General features: G+C 28.3%; 3 protein-coding genes across 3 annotated transcripts; 1 reads left to right on the forward strand and 2 right to left on the reverse strand.

The window, feature by feature from the left end:
- Positions 1–3,083: 3,083 nt before the first annotated feature.
- LOC124927384 (lignin-forming anionic peroxidase-like) lies at positions 3,084–4,351 on the reverse strand. The gene is made up of 4 exons (XM_047467791.1): positions 4,109–4,351; positions 3,816–4,007; positions 3,564–3,729; positions 3,084–3,475 (listed from the first exon to the last, which is right to left on the reverse strand). Exons 1-4 carry the CDS (start codon positions 4,319–4,321, stop codon positions 3,084–3,086), a joined length of 963 nt encoding a protein of 320 aa, XP_047323747.1. The 5' UTR covers positions 4,322–4,351.
- An 8,407-nt stretch (positions 4,352–12,758) lies between these two features.
- On the reverse strand, positions 12,759–14,065 carry LOC124927556 (lignin-forming anionic peroxidase-like). The gene is made up of 4 exons (XM_047467996.1): positions 13,853–14,065; positions 13,553–13,744; positions 13,301–13,466; positions 12,759–13,163 (listed from the first exon to the last, which is right to left on the reverse strand). The coding sequence occupies exons 1-4, from the start codon at positions 14,063–14,065 to the stop codon at positions 12,772–12,774; spliced, it is 963 nt and encodes a 320-aa protein (XP_047323952.1). The 3' UTR covers positions 12,759–12,771.
- A 4,842-nt stretch (positions 14,066–18,907) lies between these two features.
- On the forward strand, positions 18,908–24,893 carry LOC124924235 (U-box domain-containing protein 35-like). The gene is made up of 9 exons (XM_047464296.1): positions 18,908–19,109; positions 19,205–19,308; positions 19,410–19,531; positions 20,144–20,340; positions 20,409–20,472; positions 20,543–20,744; positions 22,612–22,716; positions 22,865–23,284; positions 24,201–24,893. The coding sequence occupies exons 1-9, from the start codon at positions 18,908–18,910 to the stop codon at positions 24,891–24,893; spliced, it is 2,109 nt and encodes a 702-aa protein (XP_047320252.1).
- Positions 24,894–25,390: the final 497 nt, after the last annotated feature.

Genomic DNA, 25,390 nt, shown 5'->3' on the forward strand with positions numbered 1-25,390 from the left:
ACATTCCGTTATGTTAAATAATTTTGACACACTTTGACAAGTTTATATACATAAATAGAATTTTACAACTTTGTAAATAAATTTGACACCTCGTTCCAACTTTATAAATAAAATTGACATTCTTCTCATTCAACTTTTTAACTAACTAATTTATATATATAATAATTTTTAATTTGAATTTTAATTGTGATATATATGTAAGAGTAAATGAATATTTTGGTCGGATCGTGGGTTCAATTTATGAATGAATTTGTTGGCTTAAAAAAATGAAGGTAAAGAGGTTTGTGATATGATTAGATAGTTGGTTTGTCAAAAGTGATGGTAAAAGATGTTAGTACTGTTGAGATGGTTGAGTGCATAAGTGAGGTAACACGATTAATAATATAAGAGCTCTACTAGATAAAAATGATATTGTTGGTTAATCGAGAATGAGAATAAGAAGTCAGTGTTGATGAGAAAAAAGTTAAATGAATGTCTTTTATAAAATTTGTTATATATATTTTTATTAATAACGAAAACAATGATGAATAAGAGGATGAAGACGGTCACTAGGATGTCTTAACCATTGAAGTTCTCTAATGCTTAGACCATAGATGTTGACGACGAATATGATCCTGAAAATGATGAAAACGATGATGTTGACGACGACAACGATCATAGAGAGATGATTATTGTTTATTTCAACTTTGTAAATGTAATTTTTATTAATATTATGTGGAGTTATATATCTTTCTTTATTAGTAAATTCTAAATTAATAAATTAATATTGAATTATTATTGAGAAAATGGTTATGAAGATTTGGGATAGAATCATCCTTCTGAGTTTGTTATGGAATTAATGTTTGGAGTGTGAGTACTGGGTCTATTTGTCTATTCACTAACCCTTGGATGATGATCTTCAAAGGAAAGAAGGGTTGCAAAATTTGTGTTATTGATTATTTTATATTTCGTTATCTCAATGATTCTTTATAGCAAGATAAATGGGTTGATCGAATGTTGGAAGTGTTTTCTTGTGAGTTTTTTTTTATGATTACAAGTGTAGCTGATTTTCTAATAATTTTTTTTTTTTTTTTTAAATTCGAACAATTTATTATGTTATAACTTAAAGTTAACTGTTTTTTTTATTACACCGCATACATATTTTGTTTTCAAATTTTATTAAAGTTATGAATCAATAAAAAAACAAAATCAAAATTGTTTGGCAGAAAAGATCTCCACTTGTGAACTTGGATGACAAAAGCTATTAAATGTCTACTTGTGAAAAATAAATATTTATTTAACATAGAATTTGAATTTGAATTTTGATTTTGATTTTCTTTCTATATTTTACTCTCACCAAAATATATATATAATGATACTTAATTTCAATTGTTTTGGATTGTCGGGTTAAGAGCTATGGTTAATTTTGATATATATGTGAGAGTAAATAAATATTTGGGTCGGATTGTAGGTCCGTCCATAAACTTAAAACTGTTAAAAATAAAATCAAACATGCTATATGTATGTTTGAACTTGCAACATAACAAAATAAGTAACCCTTCAACCAAGTAGGTTAATAAGACTTTATATTTTAAATGCAATTTCAAATTTGATTAACGTACATTTTAAAATATAAGTTCAATTTTTTAACTAACTATATATATATTAATGCATATATTAAAATTGCTATAAGTATGTTTCGAACTTGGAACCTAACAAAATAAGTACAATTCTTTAACCAACAAGACTAATAAGACTTGGGTCGAGAATTGTGGTTAATTTGAATATATATGTGACAGTAATTGAATATTTGGGTCGGATTGTGAGTTGATCCGTCATAAACTTAAAACGGTTAAAAATTAAATTAAAATTAATATATGTATGTTTTGAACTTACAACCTAACAAAAACAAGTATAAACTTTTAACCAATTAAGCTAATAAACCTTTATATTTTAAATTCAACACCAAAATTGATGAACGCAAAATAATTTAAAAATATAAATCCAACTTTTTAACTAACTAACTAATATATATATATATATATATATATATATATATATATATATATATATATATATATATATATATATATTGATGCTTAATTTGAAAGTGTCCAGATTGCCGGGTCGAGAGTTGTGATTAATTTAGATATATATGTGAGAGTAAATTGATACTTGTGTCGGATTGTGGGTTGACTCACCCATAAACTAAAAATGGTTCAAAATAAAATTAAAAATGTTATATGTATGTTTCGAACTTGCAACATAACAAAATAAGTAAAATTCTTTAACTAAATGTGATTGGGATGTGATTTGTCGAGGTATAATAGTCCGATATTAATTGAGAGTGGTTAAAAATATTAATTAAATATTATATTAACCAAAGTGTGAGGTCACGTTGTTAAATATTAAAAAATATGAATCAAATATTTGATTAACCAAAGTGAAAGTGTAAAATCACAAGATAAGAATCATTCAGAGAAAATATGTGATAAGATATGTGAGAAAATAAATTGTTTTACCAATAAACCAAATCGAATAAAATGTGAAATTAGAGTGTTATATTTTTTATTTTAATATATTATTTGTGATTTATTAAGAATTTTAAACATTTATTACATATTATTAATTTTTATTTATTTATATTTTTATTCGTGCGAATCGTAATAGAATATTCCTACTTATTTATAATTTTCAAACAAATGTAAAAAAAAATATTATTAAAGTAGTTAATTTCATAATATTAACGTTAAAATATATTACCGTCGCCAAAAGTATATGCATCGTCACTAATTAAAATCTCTTTAAATCTTAGAATTAAAATTATATACAAGGCCTGAGGTTATTAAAAAGAGTGAGTTATATATGCAGGCTTAATTAAGGCTATTTTATTGTTAAATATTTTAACCATAACATCTTCCTTCTCAATTAATGAAATTAAATACAATTAATAAGACATTCTTAAAATGATACAACTTTAACTTTAATGTAAATTAAGAATCAATATACACTTATTTTAGAACATATCAAAATGAAATCAATCAAACAAACAAATTTAACAAATAAAAGACATAACATCTCAAATAAAAACACATTTAAACTGTTTAGTTTAAAGTGCTGCAAATCTTTCTGATTATTCCTTTGGATCCCGTGAGAGGGCTAATGTCTCCCATTTTAATCATGGCCGCTGCAAAATCTGTTTTGAATTTTGAAGGGTTCTTACTGTATTCAACCACGATATTATCGGTTGATCCTCCGTTGAAAAGCACTTGATCTGACTGAAGAAGACCTTTCTTTTGAATCAAATTCTTGAAATAGTTGTTGTCGAACGAATTAGGTGTAACTAAATCAAGAGGCGCTAAATTGGATGGACCATCGTTCACGTTACGAGGGCATTGTTGTTGACGCTTTCGGGCAAAGCCTGCATCGATTGTGCTATTACTGTATATTCTGTCATGGAATGTGAAACATTGTGCTTGTCCTATAGTATGAGATCCTGAAAAAACAAATAATATATGTTAGGATTTTAATTGTTAGTTTAACATTAAGAAAAATGTCTAAATTTATTATGTAATTTTTCTTACCGGATAATGCCACTAAATCTCTCGCGTTGAGTCCCTTCTTAGCAAAGTTAGAAATATGTTCCTTAAGGCTACTAGTGAAAAGTGGCAAATCTCTTTCGGCTAGTGCACGACTTGCTGTTTTGGAATCTCTTCTGCCTAGTTTGACGGCCCATGAAGGACCACCGACCTATTAATCGAAGAGAATAAAGAAACACACGTTAGTTATCATTCGTTTCGAGGGTCTTATACATCGATTTTAAAAGAAATACTCACGGCAACAGAAGCATCTCGTGCAGCTACCGCGAGAATATCTGCGCAAGAAACAACTCCCGGACAAATCTTCTCCACCTCAACTTTTGCGGCATCCACTACTTCAAATCCTCTAGCAGATCCTCTGTTCTGCAAGGCGTTTCTCTCGCTATTTGGCGTGGCCTGTTCGCTAAGTAGGATCGAGGCATCACAACCCTTTAAAAAAAAGATGAAAACCAATAGAAAGGTTAATCAAGTCAAGCCAACCTATAATCTAATAAAGGAATAGTTATCAATTTAAAGCCATAACTAACTACCTGAACAAAACAATCGTGAAAATGAAGACGAACGAGGGATGCAGCCATGCGACGTTCACGTGACACCGCCGTCTTAATAGTTGCCCTTATCGTGTTGAGAGCTTTGGGACATGATTTGTCATAAAACTTTGGAGATAAATGTGCTCCATAAGTAGAACTTAACAATAAAAGTAACGAGAACAAAGCAAAAGTAATTTTAGGTGAACTATTCATTGTGATGCTTTTCTAGGAATAGAAACCGGATAAGATGAATTAAATTGATTTGAGATGAAAATATATGTAGGAAGAATGCTAGTATTTATAGGTGGGATTGGATTGCCTTAATTTGGATATTGTACATTTGATTGAATATTTATTTATTTATTTGAGCATTTCAATAGTGACCAATTCTCTAAATTATGATTTACTATTCAACTTCATGCTCTAAAAATCAAAGTTGGCTAATGAATGAATAAACTGAAGCTGTCAAACTTGGGCTTCTATTACTACTCAATTTCATTTTTTTATTTATTTTAAATATCAATATAATATTGGGTTATGCGTCTTTATGTGGTAAATTCAGTTTACTAGTTGATAGACTATATATAAGAGCTAGTTTGATTTTGGCTTATTTGAATATGATTAAGGTTTTTTGAAAAAAAAATTATTTGAATTTTAGTTGATTGAATTAAGTAATGTATTATGGCTGCTCATGTAAAAAAAAAAAAAAAAAAAAAAAAAAAAAAAAAAAAAAAAAAAAAAAAAAAAAAAACTTTTTTATAAAAATATTAAACTTCGGCTAAAAATATCATTCAAATAGTAAAGTAGTCTTGTTTAAATACAAAATTTGTTAAATTACTTATATTGTATTTTTGTATTTGAATTTTATAAAATTAAAATAATATATTTTAGTAAATTGTTGAACAAAGTAAAACATGTAAATGAAAATTTTAATAATAATAAAAAAATCAAAAACATAACATCAAACAAACGTGCTCTGAGAATATAGGATATTATTAATTATAAGTTCAAACTAAACGGCGGCAAATGGAATCTATAGAGAAAGTGATGCAAAAACAACTGCTATATAATTAGAAAGTTCGTGGAAACTTATGAAAACATTTAAGTTATTGTTTGGTTTTAGTTCATTTGGATGATTAGTAGGTATTATTAGGACTGACTTATTTAAAAGATATCTTAATTTTAGTTTTTTTCATATTTTTATTTAAAACTCATATATCATGTCTTATTTCATTTTTGTAATTACTTATTATTAAGTTATCAATTAAAAATATTAAAATATATTTATTTTTTTTTATAAATTTTAAATACATAAAAATATATGCTTGTTCAACCCATTCAAAACTCAAATAACATATTTTTTTACTTAAATAACCAAGCACCGAACATTAATTTTGGGAATCTCTTTCATTTGCTTGTTCAACCCATTCAAAACTCAAATAACATATTTTTTTACTTAAATAACCAAGCACCGAACATTAATTTTGGGAATCTCTTTCATTTGCGTTCAAGAACGCAAAAATTTTCATTTTCCAATTTTTGAAAAGAAAATTGGGTGACGACTTTAAAAGTAAAAGTTCATCACCTCACTTTAAACGAGATAACTTCCAAGAGAGTAATTCTCTCGTTTCATTTTACGAGACTCAAGAAAAAGGTAAACCACAAGATTTAATAAAATCGAGATTAAATTAGACTTTAGTTTAGCATATCTTTTGGTTATTCGTCCCACTTAGGATTAGAGAGAAAGATAAGTTATTAAGCGGAAACTATCAAGTCGGAATAATCACCTTAAGATGTCGACTGTTTTAGACGTTACAGTTTTCTAGCCCTCTACTAAGGATGAGTCATCGATGCTTATCCCAAAATAAACTCTTGGCCATTTTAAAATATTATTTTACACTTCAAAAAAAAAAACAATCAAAACAAAAAGTAATAAAAGCGATAAAGTGTACGTCATCCATATTCTCCCTTCTACGTGCATTTGTTCTAATCTTGAGCAAAATCGCAATTTGTTTTGAGATAGCACACAACATGCGATGCGCGGCGTCATTTGCACACCTATAGTATTATGTGAAAAAATTAGCCAACGATATATTATAAATGCTTGAGTGATGTTCTGTGAGATTTGACATGGGTTTCAGGATCAATCCCCTCTTCCACATTTAACGCATTTGCCTTTTAAATGTAGTGCTAAGGCGGGGAGGGTGAAATTCTCAATTGATGGTATCTCTTATATCAAAGGCTTCACTTGAGATATCGACAGTCTAACTTTCTCTTATGATTTAATTATACAAAAAACCCATATCATTACTATTCATCGATCGATGTGTCAGATGTTTGTTTACGTGTCTATCATACTTGTGTAAATACGTGTATGCATTATAGTTAGATAGGTGCACATGAGTACATTCCAAAAAAAATGACATAATATTTGTTTATCTTTAGTGTTTGTCATGTAGGTAGGTTTATACTCGACTTCATGATCTCCACCATTTGGGCAACCCATTGCCAAAGTGTGGGTAGAATTACGAAACATATGAGTTAGACAAGATGTCATCCTATGAGAGAGAAGTCTTATCCATAAAGGTTGTGGTCGAAGACGAGTTGTACGCCTCCTACTTTTTAAAGTGGGGTGACACAAAGAAAGTGAAGATCCCAATCGAGAGTGTCGATCTTTTTAAGGCTAAACACCTACGAGAGACAATTTAAGACAAACAAGAAAGGTGAATGGCCGAAGGACAAGGAAAGAAGAGCTCGAAGAAGATTCCGATTTTATTTTCCTTTCCTTGTAATGTGTTGAATGTAATTGTTAGGATTTGGATCCCCCAAATATGATATGTTTGAAATGATCTATAAAAACACAAGAAAAGAAGAACATAAGAAGACACATATTTATAGTGGTTCACTCAAATGTGCTACGTCCACTTTAGCTGCCACCAGATTTCACTATGAAAAAGAAGAAAAAATATAGAATATTTTGCCTCACACTTTATATGTTTAGAATTATGTCTAATCAATGTAAACCCTTAATAATAACATATTTATAGGATAAACATTCAGGTAATAAAACTTGGTTAGGCCCAAACTCAAACTCAATACAAACCCAATAAACTATAATTAATTATTGTAGAGTTTATAAGTGTAGGCTCAATAACTCAACAATCTCCCACTTGGAGGCTAACTTCATCATATTTCAATCGGTAGCGGCTTCCATCCGCTGTCTTAACGAAGATGACCAACTGAAGTTGCACATAACTTTAGTTTCTCGTTTGTCACAACTTTCGTCAGCATATCAGTTGGATTTTCACTCCCGAGAATCTTCTCACGAGCTAACACTCCATTTTCTAAAGCTGATCAGATGAAATAATAACGAACCTGTATATGCTTCCTCCTACTATAATAAACCGGATTCTTTGTCAAATGAATGACACTCGGATGGTCGCATCGCAACACACTTCCCTCGTAGTCTTAACCCAATTCTCGCAAAAAGGTTGCAACCACCATCTCCTTAGAAGCCTTTGTCACAACAACATGCTCTACGTGGCAACTGATTGTAGTATCTCCCATTGTATAAATGTACCATGTTGTGCTCTTCCTACTATCAACATCACCACCATTATCAGCATCAATATATCCTTCCAAACTCATATTAGACTTTCGAAAACACAAAGCAAGACTCATACTTCCTCTTAAGTATCGTAGTATCCACTTTACTACTTCCCAATATTGTCTACCCGAGTTGCTCATGAATCTTTTAACAACTCTCGCGACATGTGATATGTCTAGTCTTGTGCAAACCATCACATACATAATACAACCAATGGTAGAGGCATACGGAACGGTGATCATGAAATTTTTCTCATCATATGTTAAAGACAACTAATCTTTAGATAGTTTGAAGTGACTAGTTAAGGATGTAGTAACTGGTTTTGCATCGTACAAGTTGAATTTGTTAAAAACTTTCTTCACATATTCTTCTTGTGAAAACTTGAGAACTTCTTTATCCCTGAAAATTCTAATCCCAATGATTTGTTTACAGCACCCAAATCCTTCATTGCAAACTTTTCAGACAAAATTTTCTGTAGCTTGTTAATCTCATACAAGCTTGCACTAACAATAAACAAGTCATTAACGTAAATGAGCAAAATAATGTACGATTTATCAAACTTTTTGATATAACAAGAATGATCAGCTTCACACCTCAAAAAAATGTTAAGTTTCATGAAGCTAATAAACTTCTTGTACCATTGTCTTGGAGCCTGTTTCAAACCATACAGACTTTTCTGAAGCTTACACACAAGCTCATCTTTTTCTTTGATTTCAAAACCTTGTGGTTGTCGCATTTAAATCTCTTCATCTAAATCACCGTAAAGAAAAGAAGTTTTGACATCCATTTGTTGAAGATGAATGCCTTCTTTCACAACCAAACTCAAAATAGTTCTGATTGTCATCAATTTGACCACTGGAGAAAATATCTCATTGTAGTCAATACCATCTTTCTATTTAAATCCTTACACAACCAAACTTACTTTGTACCTCATGGGTTTATCATGGTCTTCTTTAATCCTAAAGATCTATTTGTTGTGAAATTCTTTATTTCCCTTTGGTAGCTCAGTGAGCTCCCAAGTTTGATTCGATGTCAAATAGTTCATTTCATATTTCATTGCAGACTCCCACTTAACCGATTCATCAGATTGTATTGCTTCCTCGTAGCATTTAGGTTCGCCTCTATCTGTCAACAAAATATAGTTTAGATATGGGGACCACCTTTCGAATGGTTTTATTTCTTGAAAATCTTCACAAATGTATAACCTTTAATTAGGAAGGTTAGCTGGATAGCTGACCCTGTTAGTCCGTTCTTGTAAGAGTGGGAGTCTAACCTTTCTATTTTTAAAATAGGATTTTCCCCGCTTAATGGATAACAATTTGATACCAATGGGGAATTTTTTTCTCATTTTAAATTGAGGTGATTAAATTTGCACCAATAGAAACCATAAATTTCATCTTGACTAATTAATAAAATTTAAAGGATTAAAGCTTTTTATTTGGGAAAGTTGGAGTTGTTAAACGTTTCTATTTTATTACATAAAAATAAAAAAGGAGGACTCTTTTTTGTGGTATTTTTTTTAGTTTAACTAATTTAATTTCTATACCACAGTGAATTATATACATATCAACTTGAATAAAAAAGAATCATAGGTGTTTGTTGATTTGCCTGTAGGACCACTTTCTCAATGATTCCATCTTCAACAACACATTGGACTTCTTCAACAGATGGTATATATTCATCTAAAAAATCTCTTAAATCGACCGTACCAGTCTCTTCTAACTTGGAATCATTATCTAATGTCTTCCCAATCTTTGTAGAAAACCATTCATTGAAGATAATGTTCCTGCTACGAATAATCTTCCGATTTTTATAATCCCAGAAACGATAACCAAACTCGATATCATAACCAATAAAAAAATATTTATTAGACTTTGGATCAAACTTGCTCATATCACATTCATTAATATGAACATATGATAAACAACCAAACACTTTCAAATAGGAAATATTTAACTTTTATTGCTCTAAGCTTCTTCAATAATTTTGAATTCAAGAGGAACAAAGGATCCTCTATTTATCAAGTAGGCAGTAGTGTTGATAGATTTTTCCCATAAGGTTTTAGGCAGCCCAGTATGCAATCTCATGCTTCTAGCACGCTCGTTCAATGTTCGATTCATCCATTTAGATACTCCATTCTCTTAAGGCGTTTGTGGAACAGTGTTCACCATACTGATCTCATTTACAACACAATATTCTATGAAATTTAAACTGATTATTCACCTTTATTGTCGGATCTCAAGCATTTAACCTTCTGATTTGTTTCATTTTCAACCAAAGCCTTCCACTTTTTTAAAATCACAAATACACCAGATTTATTCTTCATAAAATATACTCATACATTTCTCGTTGAATCATCTATAAACGTCACGTAGTAGTGTGATCCGCCAATAAAAGAAACATGTACATGTCCCCACACATCAGTGTGTGCCAACTCTAGCCTTTTTTTTCTTGAGTTCCTTCCTAATCTTTAAGAAAATCACCCATTTTTGTTTTCCAAGAATGCAGTTTTCACATAACTGATGTTTAACAAACTTCAGTTCTGAAATCTGACCCTTCTTCAAAAGAATTTTCATCCCTTTTCGCTCATATGGCTCAACCTGCAATGTTATAACTCAATGTTCTTTGAGTTGAAGTCGTGTAGTGCATGCATGTTCTAAATGGTATATGGAAGATGTATGTTGTTTTAGATTTTGAATTGAGCCCTTTTTCGTTAATTCAAATTTCTAGTGGATTTCCTCATTTTTCGGCCATACTCTGTTCTCGATCACCAACGTTGTTGAATGGTTATTCTTATTTAGTTTAGACAAGTTCTAAATGCTATAAAGAATTTGAACGGGTTACTTAAAGCCAACCGAGAAAACGATTGTCATGTCGCGTGTTTCGACTAAAAACATATCCCTCCTACGCTCGGAAGACAAACAAAATAAAGTAGAAAAAAAATATGGGTGTCTAGGGATTGAAACCCCAAACCAACTAGATAGGTGGTTTTGGTCCAAGCCAGGCCTTTTGGGCCTCTCCAAACTTGCTCTGCCTCCCTAGCATAAGCTCAAGCTTCCTAACCTTCTACAACCCTTGGATTCTCCTGAACTTTAGCCCAAATCTTCACAACCTTTGGATTATGATTGACCCTAGCATTAGGCCTAAGCCTTACTTAAGTCTTGTTTGCTTCACAATTTTCATTTTCATTTATAAATACTTTAAACAATTTTATTAAATTTTGAAAAAAATAGAAAATAGTTTAAAATATTTTCTTAACATTTCTGCAAATTATCTCTATTTTAGAACCTATTTAAAATATTTTCTCTATTTTATCATACTTCATTAGTTCATAACTTAAGTTCTATAACATAAAGAAATTTCAACATCATTCTCACATTTTTCTTCATGTACAAACTTTAATTTTTTGAATAGTTTTATGTTTCAACTATTTTCTCGCATTCTCTCGCACATGTACCATTCGCTTTTAGTTACGTTTATTCAAGTTACAAGCTATAAATGACCTAGATGCATGTCTATGAACAAAATGTATGGTCCCTATTCATAGGTTAGAAGTTATATTTTTACTTGTAGAAGTGTGCTTGATTTAAATTATCCTTTTAATGTAAAATCGTCACATCTTAAATAAAATAACAATAGTTTTGAAGTAAAGACCGTCTTTGTACACGTGCATGGTATAGTGTTGAGGACATTTTTCCTCGGACTTTAAAAAATTTATGTAAATACTTCTTTTCTAGTTTTTGAAGATCAAATTAGGCGGTGGAGTCAAAGACGTATAAGTCCGATTTAAAGGTGTGTAAAAATATTTCATGATTCTTGTCATTTCAACTTTATAGTGCATTATGGTTTATTTATTTGAATGTTAGGAAAGAAACACATGTTATAAGTTATATTTTTAAAATCTATGTAAGTTAATTAGCATTATCTTTCACAATCAAGCTATTATCTTTACTACAATTTAAAATGGTGTAAATATAATTGAACTCGTGAAATTTGATCTCTTAAAAACTATTTTTGTCATTTAAGTTACCATAATGGGTTATATATATATATATATATATATATATATATATATATATATATATATATATGAAATATTATCAAATAAACTATTCAACGCACTCTATATTTGATAAATCAATAAGATGATGTGATTTTTTTTCGGAAAACCGTTAGAGTCGATTGGGGAGATAATTGTTTTTTTTCTAAAATCTACGAGTTCGATAATATATTGGGTAATGTGTTTGTATTCGTTTCATAATTAATATTTTGTGATTTATTTTATTTTTTAATGTTATCCTGTTTCGTTTTATTTAAACTATTCTTATAAATTTTTAATATAATAAACCATATTAAATATATATATAACTATGTTTGATTATATATGTATGCGCGGTCTTCTCTGTACTAAAGATTAAAAGTAATAAATCTCATATTTTCAATAACAAACAAGGCTGATATCATGAAACTATTTTTCTTGGAAAATTTTCAAAAAAATTATGATTGATTTGTACAGTCCATAGAATTCTCCCACCCCTCTTTCTAGAGAAATATATATGTATGTGAATAATAATTAATTGTAGTTTTGTCAATATTTATAAGTTCTCGGTGAATAAAAGTCTTCCCAATAGAGGTAATGGGACAATATGTATTTTAGAACTCTTTCTAACTAGTTATATATTTTTGTTATCATTTTAAATTGGATGGTCCATGAATTCATAGAGTGGAAGATTATAAATAAATTATTATTTTTAATCGCCACTAAAGATAATTATGTCCCAAAACATCATGCAAGGTCCTCCAAATCAAAATGGTGTGTAATAAAAAGGAAATCTAACATTGATGAACATAGTGATAAAAATATGTGAAATATTTTATAATTTCCAAAATTATTGGAAATGAAGCTTTAAAGAAGACATTGTATAACTTATATCAATATATATATATCTTATATATATATGACCTTATTCCTTCACACTTAAAAGGGAATACAAATATACAATATATAAAAGAATAATGTACGTACACTTACTGTAAAATCAAACATTTAAACTGTTTAGTTTAAAGAGCTGCAAATCTTTCTGATTATTCCTTTGGATCCCGTGAGAGGGCTAATGTCTCCCATTTTAATCATGGCCGCTGCAAAATCTGTTTTGAATTTTGAAGGGTTCTTACTGTATTCAACCACGATATTATCGGTTGATCCTCCGTTGAAAAGCACTTGATCTGACTGAAGAAGACCTTTCTTTTGAATCAAATTCTTGAAATAGTTGTTGTCGAACGAATTAGGTGTAACTAAATCAAGAGGCGCTAAATTGGATGCACCATCGTTCACGTTACGAGGGCATTGTTGTTGACGCTTTCGGGCAAAGCCTGGATCGATTGTGCTATTACTGTATATTCTGTCATGGAATGTGAAACATTGTGCTTGTCCTATAGTATGAGATCCTGAAAAAATAAATAATATATGTTAGAATTTTAATTATTGGTTTAACATTTAGAAAAATAAATAATATATGTTAGGATTTTAATTGTTGGTTTAACATTAAGAAAAATGTATACATTTATTATTTAATTTTTCTTACCGGATAATGCCACTAAATCTCTCGCGTTGAGTCCCTTCTTAGCGAAGTTAGAAATATGTTCCTTAAGGCTACTAGTGAAAAGTGGCAAATCTCTTTCGGCTAGTGCACGACTTGCTGTTTTGGAATCTCTTCTGCCTAGTTTGACGGCCCATGAAGGACCACCGACCTATTAATCGAAGAGAATAAAGAAACACACCTTAGTTATCATTCGTTTTGAGGGTCTTATACATTGATTTTAAAAGAAATACTCACGGCAACAGAAGCATCTCGTGCAGCTACCGCGAGAATATCTGCGCAAGAAACAACTCCCGGACAAATCTTCTCCACCTCAACTTTTGCCGCATCCACTACTTCAAATCCTCTAGCAGATCCTCTGTTCTGCAAGGCGTTTCTCTCGCTATTTGGCGTGGCCTGTTCGCTAAGTAGGATCGAGGCATCACAACCCTTTAAAAAAAAAAGATGAAAACCAATAGAAAGGTTAATCAAGTCAAGTCAAGCCAGCCTATAATCTAATAAAGGAATAGTTATCAATTTAAAGCCATAACTAACTACCTGAACAAAGCAATCGTGAAAATGAAGACGAACGAGGGATGCAGCCATGCGACGTTCACGTGACACCGCCGTCTTAATAGTTGCCCTTATCGTGTTGAGAGCTTTGGGACATGATTTGTCATAAAACTTTGGAGATAAATGTGCTCCATAAGTAGGACTTAACAATAACAATAAGGAGAACAAAGCAAAAGTAATATTAGGTGAACTATTCATTGTGATGCTTTTCTAGGAATAGAAACCGGATAATATGAATTAAATTGATTTGAGATGAAAATATATGTAAGAAGAATGCTAGTATTTATAGGTGGGATTGGATTAAATTAATTTGGATATTGTACATTTGATTGAATATTTATTTATTTAAGCATTTCAATAGTGACCAATTCTCTAAATTCTGATTCACTATTCAACTTAATGATGCACTACAAATCAAAGTTGGCTAATGAATAAATTGAAGCTGTCAAACTTGGGTTTCTATTACTAACTTTCCTTTTTATTTTAAACATCAATATAATATTTGGGTTATTTGTCTTTTTGTAGTAAATTCAGTTAACTAGTTGATAGAATGTATATATTAAGAGCTAGTTTGATTTGGATTATTTGAATTTTATTAGATTGTTTGAAAAATATATTATTTGATGAAAAATAATTTATTTAAATTTGTAATTATTTGAATTATTATGATAACTCAAATGTAAAAAGTCTTACATAAATGTTTGATTTTCATTTAAAAACGTTTTAAATTAGAGTAGGAGTAGTCTTGACAATTTTGTCTCGACAGTTCGGGTATCCGAAGGAATCGAACCGATCGGGATCAGTTCGAATAATTGTTTGATTTTCAGTTCTAGGTAGTTTCAAGTCAGAATCGACAATGAAACCAATTTATCCCTCTTTTTAAAGTAAAATATGTACCGATTTCATTCTAGGAAATTAAGTTATAGAGAATGAGATATATATATTTTTTTTAATATTTGTTTTTCTTAAAAATATTATTTATTTTTAAATATATAATTTAGGTCTATTTGTTTTATTTTAATTTCTATTTTTTAGTCTAATTATTTTGATGATTTTTTTTAATGTATCATTAAATTAAAAAAATTAAAATTTTGTAAAATTCATCCAAATTATGTTTAATTAGTAAAAAAATACGTTAAGATAGTAAGAATATTAATCGACATAAATAGTTAAATGAGTAAAAAAATAGTTTTAAAGAATTGGGTCCGGTTCGGGTTCGGGTCCTGGTACCCCTTGGTTCTGAACCTGAACCGATATTTCGGGTAAATTAAATACCATTTTTTCAGAACAAATTCGGACTGACCGGTTCCTAAAACCCTGAAATTTTTTCATGTTTAAGTGGAAATTTGCCATGTCTAAGTGGAAATACTATTATGTGAAATCATGCTAGCTTCTTTTATTTAAATAATTAATTATATTTTTTATTTTAAAATTTAAGTTTTATAAAATTAAAATTAAATTATTTAATTTTTTTTTGTGATGAACAAGTTAATTAAATTGTTTAAAAAATAAGATGTGAGAAGAAAGTTTTTAACAAAAAAAAAAATTGGAAAACCTAATATCAAACAAACAAGTTCTAAGCCGGAATAGAATGTAAATTTATGCACGGAATTGAATGGAATAGAATATTAGTTGATTATAAAAATGGAATAATAAAATAATATTATTAATTAATTATAACTTCAAAATGGAGTCTATGAATGAAAGAAAGTTCGTGGAAGCTTGTGAAAACGTTGGAAGTCCTTGTTCGATTAATATTGTAAGAGTTTGTTTGATTTTGGTTTTATGGGAATTTTTATCCAAAACTTATATAACAAGTTTTTTTTTTTCAACTCTTGAATTATTCAATTTCATCAATTAAGAATAATAAAATATTTTTACTTTATTTTTATAAATTTTAAATATAAAATATTAATTCAATCAACTAAAAATTAAAATAACTTAGGTTCTTATTAAACATTTTTTTTGTAAAGCAGTCAATACAAAAAAACAAAGAAATCTTAAATCAATTATCTTTCTATCTATTTTTTAAATGTAGCACGTTGGATGACATCACAAGTTCTAACTTTTGAATTATCCTTTTATCAATTTTTTTAATCTAACATATTATTAAAATCATTAATAAAATATAATAAAAATATTATTTATTCTTTAAAAGAAATTATATTTATTTTTTTAATTTTATTATCCAAAATCATAAATAACTTATTTTTATAATTATAACCGAAGAAAGTTATAATAACCAATACCGAACAAGCCTTGTTTAAAATTTTGTATTTTATTGGCATTAAAATGATTATTTTATTTTATTTTAAAATCTAATTTTTAATGTTAAAAATTAGTATGACTAATATTTCCTTTAGTTTAAGACATTATCAAATACATACTATTTAATTTTGTATGAATCACTTTTTAAAATGTATTTTGTAATAAAATTTGACATGTTTATATTGAAAAATAATTAAAATTTAATTAAAAGTTTTTTTTATAAGAAATATAATTGAATGATATTCTTTTAAAAGGTAAAAATATTTTATTAATGTAACTCCTCTTTTGAATGATCAATTTTAAACAAGTTAATGTAACTCATCTTGTCACATTTTTTCTTAAAAATATATAGTAAAGAATAATTCAAACAAGATCATGTATGTGAAATTTTTTAACTTAGTTTTTATATCCAGGAAGTATTATATAATTATTCATATTTATAAATATAAAAGTAGGTACAAATATTTATTTGAAATTTATGTTTATAAAATTTGAAAGGAGAGAAATGCAATAATTTTTAATTTTAAACTTTAAGATGGATAGGGTTTGACATAAAATATTGTTTGACTAGTTATCCTGTATAATTTTAGTTTTGAATGTTTTCTAGTGTTTTGTTGTAAAAATATAACTAATAATATATTTTATTTTTATTTTCTTTATTAACAAAAGGTTAAAAGTCTACTATTTGTTTTTAGTTGAATTTATTGTATCATCCAGTTGTATGTTTGAGACTTTTTATATAAACATTTTGTTGTATTAGAAATTGTTTTTTTTAGAATTTTATTAGTACAAATATTAAAAAAAGATATTAAACCTCATAATTAACTTATCATAATTATTTTTAAATATTTCAAAATGTATATTGCATTAATGTGTAGTTGTTAATTTGTATAATGATTTCTTATTACAATAATTAATAAAAAAAATATTCAACTTCATGTTTTCATGATTTTGTCAATTAAACTATCTAGTATTTATTTATTTTTATTGATAACAATAATTTATTTATTTATTTTAACAATAAAAAATAAGCACATGTTATAAGTTATATTTTCAAAGTCTGTGTAATTTTTTTTTAATTATAAATTATATAAATCCCATATATTAAACATGGCTAAATAAATATATTATATTATATTATATTATATTATATTATATTATATTATATTATATTTTATTTTATTTTATTTTATTTTATTTTATTTTATTTGTCTACTATTAAATACGGACTCTATATTTGATCAGTCAATAAAATGGTGTGATATTATTTATCTATAAGAAAAATATTTAAACTTGACCCTTTTTTAATTGAATCTTGTTCATGTATCATAAATTATTTCCAAACATTCTTTTAGTTTTTCTTAGTTAATTAATATATTTTAATTGTGTGTACTTAATGTCACCAAATACCCATGTCGACCTAAAACATTGACATTCTTGATTTAGATTTTTAGTAATTTTAATTTTATTAAACTATTTTTTTTTTTTTAATCTCATGTAATTTTATTAAATATTTTATCAAGTTTAATAGGAACTTCTTAATTTCTTTTTAATATAAGAAATAATTTCTCGTAATTATGACATCATTTTAAACTTAAAATTTTTTGAAATGAGAATTATATTAGTGATCTTTATTCTGTTATAAACTATTTTTTATGTTTGAGCTATTTAATGAGTTAATTGACATTATAATTCTAATTACATCTTCACAAAATTTAATATTAAATTACAATTTAATATTTATATTTAAAAAATTAAAAAATTATAATTCAATTATAACTTTTATGTTTGAAAAAGTTATAATAAAAATAATTTGAATAAATGTTATTTATTTGATTAAGATACTAATTCGACACAAACCAACAAGGTATATGAAAAATGTTTTGTCTAAGTTTTGATTTTGACACGTTAATAAGATGACTCACATAATAAATTAATAAGAGTGTGTTTGGTAACCTTATAACTGAAATTAGAATTGCAATTAAGGATGTAATTTCAATTTTTTATATTTGTTAGACCATCTAAGATTAAAACTTAAAATTTGTTTGAATTTTATTGAAATTTTAATTTTAATTCTTAATTTAAAGGATCTAATAAACTTAAAAACTAATAGGAACTAAAATTACTCAATCATTCCAATTCCAATTATAGTGTTACCAAACATATTTAGAATATTCTTGTAATTGAGTTATCCTATATTGACTTTATTTTTCTTTCTTCTTATATTTTGTAAGGATTATTTTAAACAGGTAAGATGTATATACATGCTAACTAACTTATGACAATAATTATCATTTTATTTCGCATGCATGTATTATGTATATGCCCTATTTTCTATACTAAAGATTAAAAGTAATACATCTCATTTTCTCCAAAAACAAACAAGGCCTAAAAGTTATCATAAAATTATTTTTCTTTGTAATATGATGAATTTGATGGTTGATAAATCACCCGCCAGTTTTGGAGCTTCTCTCCCAAGAAAACCTCATTCAAACACGGAGGGAGGGAAAGAGAATTGTCGGATATATAATAAAGACTCCATTTTTATTTCAATCAAAATTAACATTAAAGACTGCAAGCAATAGACAATCAAGAACACCAATATCCATATCTTCTTATGTAGAGAATTCGGAGATTCTTTCTATGGAGAGATAACAAAACAATCTTAAATTCTTTTTAAGATTGTTTTGTACACTCCATAGATCGATCCCTCCTCCATTCTCTATATAAATTAAAACAGATATCCATCCATCGATCGATCAAACGGTCAGAATGTCTGGATTAAGAAACGGGAATATGGAAGTTAGTAAGAAATTGATTGCAGTCGCAATTGAGAAGAGCAAAGGAAGCCAAATTGCTCTAAAATGGGCAATTGATAATGCTCTTCAAAATTGCCAAAATGTTGTTCTTATTCATGTCAATCTTCATCCTTCCATCACTTCTTTGGAAGCATCCCCTTCAGTTTCATCTTCAAGTAATTATTAATTACATATATAATTGTTTGATTGATTGATTAACCAACAATTGATCATGCATGTGTTAAATTTGTTATATAAATTAATGTTGTAGGATTTATTGGGCAAAATGTTGATGAAGTAACGGGTCAAACGATGATAAGTGCACAACATAAGGAATTGTTCCAACCTTTTCATTGTTTCTGCACTCGAAAAGATGTAATGTATTTTAAGAACCCTAGCTAGCTAGCTAGCTAGATAGAACATTTATTTATCTTTTAACATATGATGATTAATTGATATTGTTGATATTGAATCAGATACAATGCCATGATGTTTTGTTAGAGGATGTTGATTTAGGCAAATCATTAATAGAATATGTTACACAATCAGCCATAGATGTCTTGGTTGTTGGGGCCTCATCCAAACAAAGCTTTCTCAGGTATTTTTTCTTTTTCTTTTTTTTATTGTTGTCGGGTTTTCATGTCAGGATTAGTATGTCATTCAAAGTAAGTCACAAGTTTAATTCTCATTGATGGTAAAATTGTTTAAGCTTAAAGAAAAAAAAAAGACACATTTAGAGGACTATTAGATCAATGTCATTACGAATATTATCATTCAATCTTACTAGTCACGATTATTCTATTAGTCTGATTACGAATCTTAGTCAAGGTTACGAGAAGAAGTGGTCTATTAATGTTGGTAAACATCCAAAGATAGTAGCTCATTATTTTCGCAACCCTGCTTCTTAGATTGTATGAATCTAAGTATCCCAATAATTATCAATAGTCAACGAAAAGCGTGAACATTCAAATCGGGGTATCAACCGCCCATGAACTATACTAATCAAATTCGAATTGAAGAACATTTGATTCATCGGATATAAAATTTTGATATTATAAAACTAATCAAATATATAATTTATTCAAATAATTGAACAAATCTAATTCAAAATATATTAGTCCCCACGTGACTCAAATAGCATAAGAAACATGGTCTTTGTGTGAAAATTCGAACTCATTCCACTTAACTCGGATTTTGATTTTGATTGCAGTCGATTCAAAATGGGTACAGATCTTCAAGGAAGTTTAATGAAAGGAATTCCAGATTTCTGCAACTTATACGTAATCAACAGAGGAAAGATTTCATCATCAAAAGCCGCAACATCTCAACCTCCTGCATTTTCTCATCTCCGAAATCGAATATTCAATAATCCAAATCCCGCAGCATTATTCCAACCTGATTCAAGAGGTACACGTAACTAATTAACAACATCAGATTCAATTTCAAAACCTCTAATTCGAATCGCAATCAAACAGGATCATCACCGAGACCGCAAAATGAGAATAAAGTGAAAGTATTGAAGAAAATGAAATCTATAAAGTAAGTAGCTAGTAAATCGATTTGATTGGATTATATGGAATTGAAGATTAATGAATTGAATATTTATTAGGTCACCCTTCTATAAAAAATGGCCTCACGGTGAGATTGCGAGGAGAGGAACGGTATCGCTGGATATAAGTAATTGTAATGAACTGAGTTTTGATTTCGGTGGAGGAGATTCAGTGGAAGGCGTTCGATCTCAATCTATGGATATGGATTTCAATTCTTATTCTTCTAATGGAAGTTATCAATCATCCGAATTCAGAATCCAGGTTTTTCTCTTTCTCTTCTTGATTGAGAAAAGTAATTATACTAAAGATAAATAGCGGGAATTTGGTATCACAAAAGAGTATCGAGAATGATGTGTGAATTCGTGAATAACTTGAATCTAAGAGATAAAATTCATTTTTTAAAACCAAGCATTCTCACATCATTTCTTATATATTTCGTGACATCAAATTTCGGCTAAAAAAAATTTAACTCGCATTATTTTTTTTTTTTTTTGTACAAACTCACTGTCACTATTCATAACCCCAAGAGGGAATTTGAGCAAATGACTCACTGATAGGGTGAATAACCAATTGTGCGGGTGAATAATTTAAATAGCGCTGGTGACCCCTTTTACTGTTTTTGGACGAAAATGCCCCAGTTGCGTCACGCAACCTGAGGTTGCGTGACGAATTTTTTTATTTTTCAAAAAAATTTAATTATGAAATTTTTTTGGACGAAAATGTCCCAATTGCGTCACGCAATTCCAGTTGCGTCACGCAATCGTGTCACGCAACTCCATTTGCGTCACGCAACCCCAGTTACGTCACGCAATCGCGAGCAAAAAAAAATTCCGATTGCGTTACGTAAGGGTACAATTGTCATTAAAAAAAGAGGATCATCGGCGCTATTTAAATTATTCACCCGCACAATTAGTTATTGTTGCCTATCAGTGGTCATCCGCTCAAATTTCCCAAAGAAGGATACAAGTTATTAACATATGAATAGTGTTAATATTTAAAAAATTGTATCAAAATATACTTTTATTTATTTATTTTTAATTTAAATATTCTCTCTAAAGTTCTAATGATGTATTAATGTGAGTTAAAAAAATAATAAATAATTTAAATTAAAGGGAGCTAACTGTCCTAAAAAAATGTTTAATTAGTGTTTTTATTTTTATTTTTGTGATTTTATTATGTCATATTAGATTTATTTACTCAAATAATTCTTATTGTATTTCATTATATATGGAACATTTAAAAAAAAACAAAATGAGTATATTTTCAGGAAGATAATTTTTTAATGTAAATTGAAGAATTAAAACAAATTTACTTAGTTATTCTATATTAAAGAATCTCTTATCTTAATCAAACAAGATAGTTTAGGGCTTGATTGATTAGTTTACTTTGTTTTGATCAAATTATTTGAATAATTAATTAAAATACTTTTAATTTATATATATATATATATATATATATATTTAAAATATTAATCATTAAAATTATTTGAGTTATTTTACTAAAATAAACTATTTTTTTTCAATATATATAAAACCTAAATAAAATAAAATTTAAAACTTTTTTTATCTTGACATAGTTGAATCATCTTTGGATTATCTTAAAGAAAATAAAAACTTGTTGGAGGCCAAAGTAAATTATTAGATAAAATGACTAAATAATATATTTAATACTAAATATTAAAAAAATTTAAAAATTCAAAGTACTTTCTTTATCTATCTATTGATGATTTGAAATTGTAATTGATTTGGATAATAATCAATTTTAAATAATCAACATCAAAATAATTTAAAATTTTTGACAGGTGTAATTTGAAATACAAAATATGAGTTATTTAAAAGACTTTCCAAAATAAATCACCTAAATAAATAATAATAAAAAAAGATATGTAAATGTTATTTAAAAAAATGATTTTTTTCTAACACAATCTTATAGTTATATTCTTCATTTCAATTTATTCGAATCCAAAATCTTTCATACTTAACATATAAACTTATTGAGTTAAAATTTAAATAAATTTAAATATTAATATAAAGTTTGGGAATGTATATAGTAGTATTTTAATATTTGTTTTTCTCATAATTTATAATATTATGACAATTGTAAGTGTTATTTTTATTTTTGCAATTAGGATGATGAAGACATTAATGAAATGTTGAGGCTAAAGCAACAACTAAAGCAAACAATGGAAATGTATAGCACTGCCTGCAAAGAAGCTAACACAGCAACCCAAAAGGTATCATTATTTGAAAATATTTTCTTAACTTAAATTGCGTTTGACATAAAATAATATTATAAAATATACATATTGATTTTTTTTATTTCCAAATCTATGGTGAGTTCTAAAAAAGTATTTTTCAAACATGTCTATATATTAAACCAAGGCAAATGAACTCCAACTCGAGAAACTTGAAAGGGTGGGGATAACAAATAAGACAACAATTGAAAACGAAAAGACGAAGTCAAATGAAGCTAGTGAAGATGCTCAAGTGGCTCAAAGGGATGCACAATTAGAAACCGAAAAGAAGATCAACAGTGTTGAGACGAAAGCCATTAGAGATAGCGATGATATGAACAAATTAGTAGTCTCCAATATTGGACTTGGAGATTCATGTGGTCCTCTCAATTGCAAGACATACAACATTCAAGATATCAAGGCTGCCACGCTTAACTTCTCCGAAACTGTGAAAATCGGCGAAGGAGGCTTTGGCTTTGTTTATAAAGCCGTTCTTGATGAAATTCCGGTTGCTATTAAGGTTCTTCGACCCGATGCAGCTCAAGGAAGATTGCAGTTCCAACGCGAGGTATTAACAAGTTCTCTAATCTCCATAACTATAATTTTATTTGACAATTTCAAATAACTTGTCACAAAATTGTGTTAACTTGTTCCCATTCATAAAAAAAAAACACTTTAAAAAATATTTTAAAAAATATTCAAATTTCAAATTAACTCTTGACAACTAAATTAACTAACCAAGTAAGTTTTATTTTTAGTTTGAAAAGAGTTGAATAACACATTATGTTATTTAATAATTAAAATTTTTATCACTATCATTTTGATTAGGTTTAACAATTTAGGTAGATTTCAGGTTGTAAATTTAAACCTAACTTGGAAGTCTAAATCTCTAACCAGAACATAACCGGTTTATTTGTAATTGATTTGAACTCAACCAAATTAACTTAACTGAACTCGAACCCAACCTAATTTAATTTGATATATTTTCTTATCACATTTCTAATTCAGATTAAAATGACATAAAAAAAAGCTAAAACACAAATTCATTTATAAAAATTCTAAAAAATAATGAATAAGTAAAAAGAAACATAAAATTCTATAAGTAGAAAAAAGAATGTAAAACTCTACTAAAAGAGAAATTAAAAATGATTAAGATTGATATATTTATTTTTGGTCATTTTAGGTAGACCAAATTTTGACACTTAATCATGTTAAACAAATTGACCCGATTTTGATTAGAACCTAAAAATACCTTATCCTAACCTATTTTTCATATATAATGAGTAAAGTTAACATCATGACTATTGAGATTTTTTAGCTGGTAAAAGAAAAACAAATCCTAGTAGTTCGATTATTTAACTAGTCTTCGATAGTGAACATTTATGGTTATGATTTCATTGTTACAAGACTCGTGTTTCATGTTTTATATTGTTTTGTCGTTATACTTAACTTACTCTCGTTCATATCCTTTCATCGAAAATCAGGTTGAAGTGCTAAGCAACATAAGACATCCAAACATGGTCTTACTCCTAGGAATTTGTCCCGAATACGGTTGTTTAATCTACGAATACCTCTCCAACGGCAGTCTAGACGATCTACTCTTCAAAAGAGGAAACTCACCACCACTAACATGGAAACAAAGATTCAAAATCTCTTTTGAAATCGCCACCGGTCTATTATTCCTCCACCAATCCAAACCCGAACCAATAGTTCACCGTGATCTAAAACCCGCAAACATCTTACTCGATTCCAACTACGTAAGCAAAATCAGCGACGTGGGTCTAGCCAGACTCGTCCCTCCATCATCCACAACACAAAATACAACCCAATATCACATGACATCAGCCGCCGGAACTTTCTGTTACATAGATCCGGAGTACCAACAGACAGGTTTATTAGGTGTGAAATCTGATGTTTATTCGTTAGGAGTTATGTTATTGCAGATAATCACGGCGAAATCTCCGATGGGTTTGACTCATAGTGTGGAGAAAGCAATTGAAAAGGGTAATTTTGGTCAGATGTTAGATCCGACTGTTTTTGATTGGCCGGTTGAAGAGGCACTTTCGTTTGCTAAAATGGCACTTAAGTGTACGGAATTGAGAAGAAGAGATAGGCCGGATTTAGAGAAGGAGGTTTTACCTGAATTATTGAGGTTGAGAGATTTGGCTGATAGATGATTTTTGGTGAGAAACCAAACGGGTCTATAAATGTTTTTGTATATTATAGATTTGGATTGGATTTGATCCTATGGAATGAATTAGATTTGGGAGGGTTTGATATTGTTTTTGGTGGGTTTGAATTTGTGTAAATTAATTTGGAAACATTGTTTCCAAATGATTAATTGTTATCTTTTAGAGCTAGCAATTATAATGAAATATATTTATACATCTTCATGATCAATTTCCCTTTTTTTTTTTTCCAACAAGGGTGGTCTGAGATTATTTGAGAAACTTTAATAGTCCTTTGTTTTTTAAAATTATTCTTGATTCTTTTATATATCATGATTTAGTTTGAAGTATACTAATTTATTTGGTTTAAAAAATTATTTTTGTACTTAATTTTGGGAAATATCTAGTTTGTTTTTTGTTAGCTAACTTATAACAAAAGATTATGAACTTTTTAAATTTTAGTAGACTTAATTTATTTATTTCTTAAAATTTATGAAAATTGTTAA

The sequence above is a fragment of the Impatiens glandulifera genome, chromosome 2, assembly GCF_907164915.1.
Source record: "Impatiens glandulifera chromosome 2, dImpGla2.1, whole genome shotgun sequence".
In the NCBI taxonomy this organism is placed as follows: Eukaryota; Viridiplantae; Streptophyta; class Magnoliopsida; order Ericales; family Balsaminaceae; genus Impatiens; species Impatiens glandulifera.